Here is a 12,456-nt window from a genome sequence, read left to right as displayed (position 1 = left end):
CTGCAGTGTAAGCCCATTATCTCTTGCCCTCCAAGAGCCAGTTACGCCATTGCTCACATCAGCCTTTCATGTGTTTGAAAGGCTATCAAGCTGATGCATCGACCTTCTCTGGCATAAGCCAAACATCAGGAGCCTTCAGGAGCCTGCATCACAAATCTCTGCCTCCAATCTCTGATAACCTCTGCTGCTCTTCAGTGATTCCTCTCTCAGTTGTTATCCACACACCCACCCCAAAAAGCACACAGGCTTCACAATAGCCAAACCAGAAAGTTTCATTCTGTAGTTTTGCCACCATAGGACTATTAGTAAATGTGGTGGCTGAACAGAGTGACCGTGGAGCATCAAAGGGGAAACGGGATGTCACACATCTCATGTGGTATCTCTTGAGAATCCTTGCTTTTATTTACCAACCTCCCCATCCCACTTAAGATAGGATTAATAGTGTGTGGTCAATGTCTGGTAGATTCTCAGATGCAGGGCTTAGGGATTTGTATGTGTAACAAAGGAGGGTTCAGTTGGCTTCAGACAGGAATTTTAACCCTCACGCAACTTTTGGTTTCAGAGATGAGGGCTATTGTTGTTGCAGTTATGACATTTATGAAGTTACATCTGACCCGGGGTGTGTGTACAAAAATGCAGAAAAAGAAATAAGAGGGAGGGAGGGCCCATACTTTAAGAGGTAGCAGTCATGCATGTGCTACGCATTTGAGATGCTGGGGAAGTTCTTCAAGCTCAGACTAGAAACCTAACTTGGGAGGCCTGTAAAAATCCCTTGCAAAAGAAGAGGTGAGTTTTACAAGCCCCAAATGTCTTCTCCTACATAGATGAAAACCCCAGCAGGAGAAGACACCCCAGCTCCACCCAACTTCACACAGGTATGTTTCTGTCATTTGCCTCACCTGTCCCTGCTGCATTCCCCATACCCAAAGGTCGCTCCCATTTTTCCTACCACACACACGTATTCCCCTGTCCTACCAGTAGGGAGCAGCAACAGTAGGAAAACATGGTAGGTCTTTCCCCCCATCCTCTAACAGTATGGCAGGCAAGGAGGATTATTAGAGTTGTGGTTCTTCCAAGGGCTCCTGCAAATGCACCTGGATTTAATCTGGAGCCTTTATTCACTGGGATTCCTAATACCACTGATCCTAACAGGCTGAAGAGCCTCTTTTGGTGCCATCATATTGCATTGCCATCCATTTGGATTTTTCTGGGAATACCCTGCATACAGGAGTCTGGTTTCATCAGCAGTTGGGAACCTCTAGTCCATGGGCTTCAAGATCAGCCCAGCAAGTCGTTTTTGGGGCACCACACCCATCTTTCTTAGCCTGACATCATATATGACATCAAGCATGGGAAAGTTCAAGAGGCAGCTGCTGCAAGGGAAGGCAAAATGTGGCACTTCTCGAATTTGTCACTTTTTTCTTTTGCTCTGAACAGAGAAATGAAAAAAGCACAGAATTTTGCCTGCAAAAGAAGAAGGGGCAGTGCATTCTGAGTGCACTCCCAATTCTTCCTTTAAAGCCACTGCTTGAATTCAAGCTGATGATGCAAAGGAACAAACCATCCTTTGCAGCCATGGCTTGAATTCAATCCAGTTGCAAAGGAAGAATTGGGAATGCAACTGCAGATTGAAGCCACAATCAGGTGAATGGGAGGCTGTGTGGCCTCACCTGTCAAAGTAGTGGGGCTGGCCACTTCTGGACCTGGCCCTCTGGCTGAATCCAATTTCCCAGCCCCACTACTTTACAGGATCACCCCCCCCCAAATCGTTTTGATGTCCCTTTCTGATATTATGTTCTCCGTGAATGTGTCTCCATAGGAATTACACAAAATCATTCTGATTGTGAGATGTGCATAGGAACTAGTATACATCCTAAATTGTGTGTGTGTGGCCCTCCATCCTGTCTGGAGCTTGGGGGAGCTGAAGTCCAAAACATACGGAAGACCACAGCTTAGGCACCCCTGCCTTAAATCCCAAAACCCAGAGAGCAGATCTTAAGGATAAGTTCCTTTAAGGAAAAAGCTAGCTGAAGGCCTAACTAAAGCCAAAGCCAAATTATGTTTTTAAGGAAAGCAGAAAAAAAATGATTCAGGAAGGGGTGACTTAAGAGTAGAGAATGTGGTGCTTAACCTTTTCACCACCTATAATTTCTCTGTTCCAGTTTCTCCCCCTTAAAATTAGGTTAACTATCTGCCTACAGCAGGGGTGGTTAAGCAGTGGCTCTCTAGATATTGTTGGACTACAACTCCCATCATCCCTGACCATTGGCCATGCTGGCTGGGGATGACGGAGGTGGAATTCAACATCTGGATGGCCACAGATTAGCCACCCCAAATGAGTATTTGTGAGGGTATGAAGACATTTGAAACCCTATGGCACGAAAAGCAACGGGGGGAAGGGTGATATCAAGCATAGAAGTAACAGGCTGGGAAGGTTTATGCACCTCTTCCCCAAATCCTATTATATTGTTCTAAATTCCCAAAGCACTTTTATCCTAATGAAGGTTGGTGGCATTTTGTTACATGTGCACACTTTTTGGTTTGTCCCAAAGTAATGCATGCCAAAAATGATACTGTTCAAAGCACTCGTACATCTCTGGGGTTGCAAAATCTGGGGCTTTCATTCTTATGCCTTCTTTTAACTTGTTGAAAAAGTCTTCATCTATCTGAACACCTGGATAAGGAGATGCACCTAAAAGAGAAGAATTTAAAAAAAAAAAAACACTCTGAAATTGGAACGGAGAGAATAGCAAAGGAAACCACAAACACTTCTGACATGTGAACCTTTACAACATTTGCATCCTGTTAGAGACCGAGCGTTTTCTAAATTGAGTTGCTAACCTGTCCGGCCTTCCAGAAGTTTTGAATTTCAACTCGCATCAGCCCCAGTCAGCATGGGACCTGGTAGCCCATCAACATCAAGAGGCCACAGGCCAGCCACCTTCCTGCTCTAAAGTAAGCCTGAGATCTAGTTTGCTTCCCACCACTCTTCTGTTCTGTTTCGGTGATGGGCAATGAGTTCTGATGTAATGTAGGGGCATATTATTTTCTATATTCTTTTCTTTTAGCTTAGCTTTTCAATTGTTCATCCTTTCTCAGGGTAGTAAGAGTTAACTATGAGGCAAGAGCAATCCCAGCAACAAGTACTAAACAACCAAAAGACTGTTTGTCTAAGGAACTGCATGCATGGACCAATTTCCTCTGCTGTTGTGTCTGTCTCTTCTACCATTCTTCTTTGATGAATGAAATTGCTGCTTCCTTTGCAGGACAGATTTTGTATCCTGCATTTTTAAAAAAGATTATTATTATTATTATTATTATTGTCTTGCTCAGCATTTCCATCCTAGATGGCATGCTCACCCAAAGATGATAATTTCAGTGTTTGTTTGCCTGTGAGCCCCATGGATTCGTATGAGGAGGAAGCAGCTGTGAATGGCAATGGCCTGGCACTGTAAGATCCAAGAGCTGATTGTGGTTGTGCTGCTGAAAGTTGCTTGTTTGTTTATTATTAAATTTGTATCTCACCCTTCCTCCCAAAGGAGCCCTGGGTGGCAAACAACAAGTGATAAAACAATAAGAACATCTTAGAACGTTTTGAAAAAACAATTCCAGTACAGATGCAGACTGGGAAAGATCTCACAGACTTTATTGCTATTATGGCCCGCAGAGAAAAGTGCAGGAATGGGTAAGGTCTATCTAAAGAAATATTACCCAGATAGATAGATTATCTGACAACAATTTTTAAACCTCTCCTTTCATGTGTCCTACTCTGTTCCCGTCATTGTAGAGACACATGGTTCATAGTTTATTTGCTATTTACAAATAATTGCCATATTTTGTGTAGCATAATAAATACTGATTAACAGACTAATCCAGTACCACGGTTCTGATGTGAACAACAGGGAAGTCACTAGATCCTGAAAAGCACAAGGACCTCCTCCTGCCCACCCACGCATTGAACAAAGTGGTTTTTTTCTCCCCTTTTCCAGTCAACACCCCAGTACTGCATCATAGCCAGCCTTAGAATCTTCCATGCTGAAAGAGCAGTGTGGCAGGGGAGGAGGCAAGCTGCCTCTCAGAAGCCACACGGATAACAAGGGTTTACTGCATCATTGCCATTCTAAGGCCTCCTAGCCACTGCGTTTTTGCCTTTCTGGGTTCTGTAAAATGGGGTTAAGGATGTAGCAGGTGATTTTAGATTGCACAGTATAGAAAAGTAGGGACTGGGAGAGAAAGTAGGACAATTTTTGATGGGCCCCTTTACTGCCTGCTAGTTGCTGCCATTCAGGTAAAGAAAATATTCTGAGGTCTTGAGCTCTTGCTTTCTACAGTGGTACCTCTGGTTCTGAGCCCTCGGGTTATGAACGTTTTTAACCTGGAAGTGAGTGTTCCGAGTTCTCAGAGGCCTCGCCGCTGCCTGGAGCCAAGCCCAGACATCCGCGGGGCCTGCGGAGGCTCTGCAACTGGGCTCCAGCAGCGGGAGCACTTGGAGGCCTCCGCGAATGCCCAGAGCCAGGCCCCAACATCCGCGGGGCCTACGGAGGCTCCGTGATCGGCTTCTGAGGCCTTTACAACTGCCCAGAGCCAGGCCCCGGCATCCTCAGGATGCCCAGCAGGTCGCATCCCAGCCCCAAAGTTAGGTAAGGAACACTTACCTAACAAAGACCAAGAGCAGTGAAGCTGTTAAGAAAACAAAGATGAGCGTGGGCCGAAAAGCCCTTTACCAACCCTTGCCCCACCCCCAGCTGTAGCAAGATGGGTGGCACCTCACCAGGTAAGCCCACCTACCCTGTGGGGGGGGGAGTGGAAGATTTTGGGATTCTGCAAAGGATTTTGGGATTTGTTTATGTGAGTCTGCCCTGTGCCTTTGTCTCTGCTTTGCTCCTTCGTTTGGGGGACTTCTGGGGGACTCTGCCTTCTGTCATTGTTTTGGGGATCGTGTGGAGCCCAGTTCAGCTACTGGTTTATTGGGTGACTGCAGAAATGGATAAAAGCCCCCCATCCAAACAATGACTATCATCAGTGCATGTAAGAAAAAAATTAATGTTAGTTTTTTCATCTACAATACTGTCTTATTTATTTTATAGTACAGTACATTGATTATTGCCTTGATTTTATGGATCAATGGTCTCGTTAGACAGTAAAATTCATGTTAAATTGCTGTTTTAGGGGGTGTTTTTCATCGTCTGGAACAGATCAATCCACTTTTCCATTACTTTCAATGGGAATGTGCGCTTCAGGTTAGGAACGGACTTCTGGAACCAATTAAGTACTTAACCTGAGGTACCACTGTATATTCAAAACACATTGGTTTAACTTCTACTAAAATGTAAGCAGATCATAACAAGCCCATTTCTGATGTATAATATTTAAGCTGCAATCCTTAACACACTGAGGTAGGAGTAAGTCACACTGAACTTGTTGAAGATTACTTCTGAGTAGCATGTACAGGATTGCACTGTTAACGATGAATTGGGTACTGTATCCAATTGATTTTGTTTTCAGAGATCTTAGGATAGAATCAATTCACTTTTTCTTTAAAGAACAACTTACCTAGAGAAAATATTTCCCACAACAGTACTCCATATGACCAAACATCACTTTTGGTACTATAGATTTTATCAAATATAGATTCTGGTGCCATCCATTTGAGGGGGAGACGTGCCTGTAACAAAATCAAAGGGCATTACTTTTCAAGCAAAATGAAATTAGCTGTAGATAGCTAGGTAAGTGTTTTACAGAGCTAGAATTATTGTTTTAGGCTGCACGTGGAAGTTGTCTTCTGCTCACAGAAGGGCCAGAGTGTTGTTGTGCTAGAAAAATGAGATTAAATCCAGAGATGCAGTTTGTCTTGCACATACAGTACTCCACTTTGCCTTTAGAGATCTAGCCAGTTTCAAGCCAGCCATCACAAATATAAGACTAGAAACTTGGTTTTCAAAAGCTGAGAGTCTCAGGAAGCTCGGTTGGGTGCCTAGTACCATTTATATTCTTTTTTCCTGCACTTCTACAAAAGCTAAATACAGACAGCCCTGGATAAATAGGTATGCTGTGATTTCCCCGGTATTAATGAAATGTGCTTTGCATGTGCCTAAAGTTCCTTAATGCTGCTCACATACAGCATTAAGGTTCCCATCATCTCTGACCACTGGTCCTGTTAGCTAGGATGATGGGAGTTGTAGTCCCAAAACAGCTGGAGGGCCAAATTTGGCCATGCCTGGTTAAACAATTAGGAAAAAGAAGAGGAGGGAAGAGAGGAGTGGAGTGGGATGGTTATGCCTCTGTTATTCTACTTAGTGTGTGTGAGGGGTTGTGCCAGCGTTACTTGTATGGGTTCTCTTATTATTCAGTTGTTGTATTTCCTTGGTGGTAAGAGAGGTTGGAGGGTGGCTTAGGGTGTGGTTGGTTGTCTTTGGTTGGCTGCAGTGAGAATTGTTTTTGTGTGTGAGCAGGGTATGAGTGTGTATTTTTGAATCAAGTTAGCCAAATTGATTCGTATGATGTCGAGGGATTCTTGTCATTGTCTTGTTGGGCTGTGTATGTGATAAAGGGGAACCAAAGTGGGGTGAAGTCATCTTCTTCTATTTGTCCCCGTGTCAGTTTCAGTTTATTGGTTAGTTTTTCTAATAAGGATGTTTCCCATGCTATTTGGGAAGAAAAGTTATTTCACACATTCCAGGGCTGAGTCCTAACAGTGCCAACAAATTCTTGAGCAAAACCTAACGATTCTGGGGGTAAATTATGATGAGCCATAGCTCAAATTAAGCCCCGCTGCACCCCCAGTGAAGAAACGCAAACTTCTATTTCTTTTGCAAATAAAGTTTAAGCCTTTTTACTGGCGGGCCTAGCAAGGTTTGCCAAGAAACAAATATCAACATGTAAACTATTCAAAAAACAGAGCTGGCGGACATTTCCGAGCATTGTTGTGGAGGATGCAAACTGTCACAGTGCATACAACTCATCTGGACCGCTCATCTTCACATAAAAAATGTACAATCACTTTCAGGGGCCTTTTAGAGTGCAGAGAATGTAAACATTTAGAAAACTTCTCCGTGAGCTGCTCAAAATGATAAACAATGGGGCACATAAGAAGCATGCTGACTTACATCGCCTTTTCTCACATAATCAGGATTCTTATAAATATCTCTTGCAAGGCCAAAATCACAGATCTTCACAACATTGTTTTCAGACAAAAGGACATTTCTGGCTGCTAAGTCACGATGGATGCACTACAAGAAAACATTAAACAATCTCATTGCTGATCCAGATATGATTCCAAAACACAAAGCTGAATCTTTTCCACGTCCTTTTAAAAAGCATTAATATACATGCTCATGTTTTTAATAGCTCAGTTTACATTTTCTTCTGGAAGTTGCTTAAAGTTTACATAGAACTACCATAATGAAATGCAAAGGTGCTTTCCAAAGAAACACTTCAGAATCTAAACATGTGTACCTTTAATGTGTTGAGTTCTACCAAGGGATAAGTCAGACTGCTTTAGGCTTTGTAGGTAATGCATTTGGAAATACAAAATAAAATCCAAAATCAATTAGGACTTTGTATATATTTAGATAAGCAGCTATTTTTCCTACCATATGAGAATTTGTAGTGGAGACCACCTTAACCAGGCCTGTTTTCAGAGAGCCAAACTGAACTGAACAGAAATCTGGACCAAATCTTTAATTTTCCCCAAACCAGAAACTTGTATTTCTAGAAACACATTTATTTTCAAAAGGAGAGCTGAGATTTGAAGATGCTGTGAACATTAAATCATGTTTCTAGAGATGAAGTACTATGACTGCTGGGTTGGGGTATTGTTTAGGGGGTTTTGTTGGTGGTGGTGGGGTTGCTGTTAATTAAATGAATTGTTTGTATCTTTATTTTTAGAACTTTTTATGATTTATGTCAAAATGGTTCAGTTTGGTCGTGTACTTTTTGATGTGTTTTAGTTAGTTATGACTACTTTTATTATGTTTGTGATTATGCAAATATTTTTGTTGTAAGCCGCCTTGAGCACGGTTTTTACTATGGAAAGGCGGCATACATATAAAATGCTGCTGGTGACATGCAACAGTCACTGGAAAATGTCCCACGCAGTGACCCTAACCATGTGGAAAGGTGGTCGTCTGTAGCATTACACCATTACTTCTAGCAGTGACATCGATGGAAATCCAAAGGAGTGGCCGTGTGCCCTCCTTTACAGAAAACAGTTGTCTAGCTGAAGGGTTACCCAGTTCACATCCCATTTAAAGATGAAGAACTGTAAGCAGCCAGTGCCTGGACAGCAAACTAAGAAGGGGCATGCACACCTGTCTGGCAAGAGGAACTACACTTCTATTTAAATTATAGTAATTCTTTGCAACTGGACGCCTTTATCTGCCCCAGCTGCAACAAAACATGTCTCTCCCATATTGGCCTCTACAACCACAGCAAGCACTGCAACCTTCCAATAGTTTGACTTCACTCTCAAAGGCACACTCCTCCATTGTCTCCCGAGGCAGGCGGATGCCAACAACAGTTTCCATCTATACTGATAAACTGGCATTTGTGCATTTCTCACGAAGGCATATCCTCTTTTCTCTCCCTCTCTTTATTTGGTAATGTGGTAAGTGGCCACGCTAGCGGTGACAAGGCATACTTAAGCATGTTGTCAGAGGCTGCAGATGACCATATTCCTGCGTGTTTATTAGTGGTTATTTATGTGGTTCCTGATCACCTGGGTCTAACCCCAGGCAGAGGAATAACTGCAATGGAAGAACAAGCCTTTTGTTTCTAGTCTGCTGTGTACGCTATGAAGACATGAATAAACATGCATTTATTTATAGAGAGAGCCTCAAAAAGAAAACTGTCCTTCCTTCCTTCCTTTAGGAGTTCTGGGGAACAAAATTGCCACTGAATCACAGAAACCAGTTTGTCTTCACCATGATGCAATTTCCCTGATGCAGTTAGTTGCAAGGAAGATGAGGAGCCGCTGGTTACTTCAGCAGCCTTGCCCTATGCTTCCTTTGTGCAGCGAGTTTCCCAGGGTGCAGGGAAAACCCCTCTTTCTCAATAAAGTTTCAGGGAGTAACACAAACATTTTGTATTTAACAAAACAGAAACATGATTCTTAGAGGCGTTGTTACACCACAAACTTAAACTGGTATAAGAACTACCTTTGGTAGTGCTGTGAAAGGGGTTTGGAATCTATGTATTCATTTAGGCCAGGTGGCTAGGGTATGCTAGGTGGCTAACAACCAGCAGTTAAAATTGTGTAAAACACTTAATTTTAAAAATATATATATATAAGTGGTGAACATATGCTTCTAATGTATATATGCCTTTAGGGTCACTGGCTCTCCACACCCCCAATAAGGACTCTGTCTTAACAAACAGGCAACAATTTAAAAGACACATTTTACAAAGGTGACAGAAAAGCTGCACTTGTTGAATTTCTTTCTGTCATGCAGCTATTAAGGGCATAACTCCTCTGCCAGGAAAAAAGACTAGAGGGCAATATGGGGATAACATTCCCAGCCTATTATACAGTAGGCTGTTGGAAGCATAATGCATGCAAAACATTACCCCATTATTATTATTAATCTCCCGGAGGGGAAATGCACAGGAGGTAAACTAACCTTTTGAGATGATAAGAACTCCATGCCTCTGGCCACCTGAAAACTGTAAGAAATTAGATCTTCCATGGTGAGGGGCCACTTGTAAAATTCATCAGAATCTGAAATCAATTCAGCGCATACGAGGTTAACATGACTTTGTGCTGCCCGCAGTACAATGGAGTGCCTGAAACTTAGTTTACTAGTGAGAACAAAAAACAATTATTGGGAGGTGCTGAGCACTTCCCCAAGGTTAAGGAAGAGACCATAGAAACAGTCACACATCTTCCTGTCCGATTGAGTAACGTTGTAAATAAGCTTATTTTAAACCATCTTTTCTTGGATCCGAGTATCTCCCAAGGATGTTTATGAGGGTGATAAACGGGGAAAGAAAATGTCAAAGATGCAGATCACGCGGTAAAAATATCCACAGGCTGCAAAGAAAGAGGAAGGAATTAATACATACCCTCCTCTTCCTCTTCCACATCACTTAAACTTTTATCTTCCTGAAATCCAGAGCTTGCTAAGCTCTCTCGACTTGGGACGCTCTCCAGCCTTTTTTTCTTACCACCAATGGGCTCCACATCCTTCTCCTCTGTCACCAGCTCTCCTTGAATGGAGGCATCCTTTAGACAAAAAGAGGGGGGTGGGAGAGGGAAAAATTGGCACAAGATGGAACAGAAGATATTCCAGCCAAAGTTAAGCACTTTTGAGCCCAACTGATTTCATCAGGAAAGTTAAGCATGTGCTTTTAGCTCTCCTGTTAAAGAAATGTACGGTCATACCTCGGGTTGAATATGGTTCACGTTGAGCGCGTTCGAGTTGCGCTCCGTGGCAACCCGGAAGTAACAGAGCATGTTACTTCTGAGTTTTGCCACTCGCGCAGACGCTCAAAATGACATCACACGCATGCGCAGAAGCGGCGAAAAGCGACGCGCGTATGCACAGACATGCCGTCGCTAGTTACGTTTGCTTCTGGATGTGAACAGGGCTCCGGAACAGATCCCATTCGCATCCCGAGGTACCACTGTAATCTAAAAGTGCTTAACTTCAGCTAGATTGTACCCCATGGATTTTGAGGTCTTTTCATTCAATTACTTTTTAAATGTGCTGGTGAGGTCCTGGGACACCACCACTGAAAAACACTGTCCCTTAGAAAATGATTAAAGCAAGGGAGTGGAACCACACATCATGTAGCCAGTTTCTCCTGCTAGAAATATACTTTGCAATAGGCTATTTTTTGCACACACCTTGCTGTCCCTCATCTAGGCAAACCAAAGGCGCTATCAGAGTTCAAGGACACATTCCAGCCAGGCAGAAACAAGGGGAGTGTGAAGTGGGGGGGGGGCTTGGGGGAAAGGAGAGTCCTATCTATCTATCTCACATTTTTCACTTTGATTTAAATTTAGTGGAGCCAGGAGCAGATGGATAGAATTGCTTTGGCGGCCAGATCTGGCCCACGGGCAAAGGGCTGGTGTGCATCTGGAGTTGTATTCCTGCTCCACATTTTTGAGTTAATGGTCTTGTCCTATGGCTTCAGCACTGCGCCTGTGCAAAGATGGGAAGTCCCAGGGTCATGATGCATATAATTGCACTTAGGCTGACCCAGAGATTACATATCCTTCCTTACATATCCAAAATACATCACTGCTGAACCCTCCAATGAAGTCTTGCACTGGGGAAGGTACAACCTTGTAAAATTCTTGAGTTACTGCATTGCTGCAACAACCTGGTTACTTTTCTATATCTGTACATTAAAGCAACTCATATTTGCACTGGTCAAAGGGCATTTGCACACCTGTTTCTATTTGTACTGTGCAGCAAAATAAAATTAATGTGATTATTTCAGTGGACGGTGAACTGAAGAAATAAAATACGGCATTTGGGACATTACCTTGTTGGAAGAAAAGAAATTCCTTTTGCTCTTAAGGTAGCTTGATAAATTTCCGTATTTGCAATATTCAACTATAACCATTAGTGGCCCTGTGAACAAGATGATAAACGTTTTGGTGGGGGGAAATGACAATTTATAACCTCTGTGCCTTTTGTGTCATTGTTCAACTGCCTGTTTCAGCAATACAGCCTAATTACTTAAATCAGAATGCATTTGAAAGAAATCCATATTTCCCCTGAAGTCCCTACTCTCATCTTTGTTTCACACTGATTTCTAGGAAAGTTTTATCTGTGTGTGATTTAATTCAGGCCTGCATCTCAAAAGTGTATTTTCACACAGTTGTATCAACTGGTTTAACTCTTGAAGTTAAAACAAGGACAAAGCCCAGCAGATCTTAGCATTAAGAACCATCTTTCCAGCCTGTGATAAATACAAAAAGTAAAGCTATATTTTAAATAAAAATAGCAAACCAGAACACCATGTTTTTGTTATAGTTGTCCATACCTCCATTTTTTGTGCAAGCGCCCAGCAGATTCACAACATTCAGATGATGACCAATATGTGTCAAGATCTTCAGCTCAGTCATCAGTGCTTTATACTCGCTGGCGGTGGCTCCTTCTGCAAGGCCAAGCAAAATGGTTTACTTATTACTTAGGGCACTTCTTACCTGGAGATTTCTTGCCCTGGCTCCTGTCACTACTTGTTGATCACCAGCTGCATTCTGTTGGTTGTGAGGACACTTTCAGCAAACCTGAACCCTAGGCAGGAACAGCACTATAAGTCCAGAAGCCTGTAACTGCACTGTTTGGGCTGTGGGCTGCCTACATGAACCTTCTGCAAACTGGTATCCTGCAGGTGTTCTGAGCAACAACCCGTTTCCCCTGACCGCTGATTGTGCTAGCTGGAGCTGACGGGGGCTGTATTCCAAAATGTGGAGGGCACCAGTTTGAGGAAGGCCAGTCAAGACCA

General features: G+C 42.9%; 1 protein-coding gene across 8 annotated transcripts in view; it reads right to left on the bottom strand.

The window, feature by feature from the left end:
* Nucleotides 1-12,456, bottom strand: part of FLT1 (fms related receptor tyrosine kinase 1) — a 139,258-nt gene that overhangs the window by 6,580 nt on the left and 120,222 nt on the right. For all 8 annotated transcript variants that reach the window (XR_014009070.1, XM_081197868.1, XM_081197867.1 and 5 more), the window contains 7 exons: nucleotides 11,992-12,105; nucleotides 11,488-11,576; nucleotides 10,060-10,219; nucleotides 9,618-9,715; nucleotides 7,107-7,229; nucleotides 5,554-5,665; nucleotides 2,593-2,692 (listed from right to left, as the gene is read on the bottom strand). Coding sequence is in view for 7 of the 8 variants with exons in the window: in XM_081197868.1 (XP_081053994.1) it covers nucleotides 2,593-2,692; nucleotides 5,554-5,665; nucleotides 7,107-7,229; nucleotides 9,618-9,715; nucleotides 10,060-10,219; nucleotides 11,488-11,576; nucleotides 11,992-12,105 (796 nt within the window). In the remaining variant the exon portion in view is untranslated. The remainder of the gene's footprint in view (nucleotides 1-2,592; nucleotides 2,693-5,553; nucleotides 5,666-7,106; nucleotides 7,230-9,617; nucleotides 9,716-10,059; nucleotides 10,220-11,487; nucleotides 11,577-11,991; nucleotides 12,106-12,456) is intronic.

This window comes from Podarcis bocagei (assembly GCF_964188305.1).
Source record: "Podarcis bocagei genome assembly, chromosome: 6".
Taxonomy (NCBI): domain Eukaryota; kingdom Metazoa; phylum Chordata; class Lepidosauria; order Squamata; family Lacertidae; genus Podarcis; species Podarcis bocagei.
This window is presented reverse-complemented; position numbering and strand designations above follow the sequence as displayed.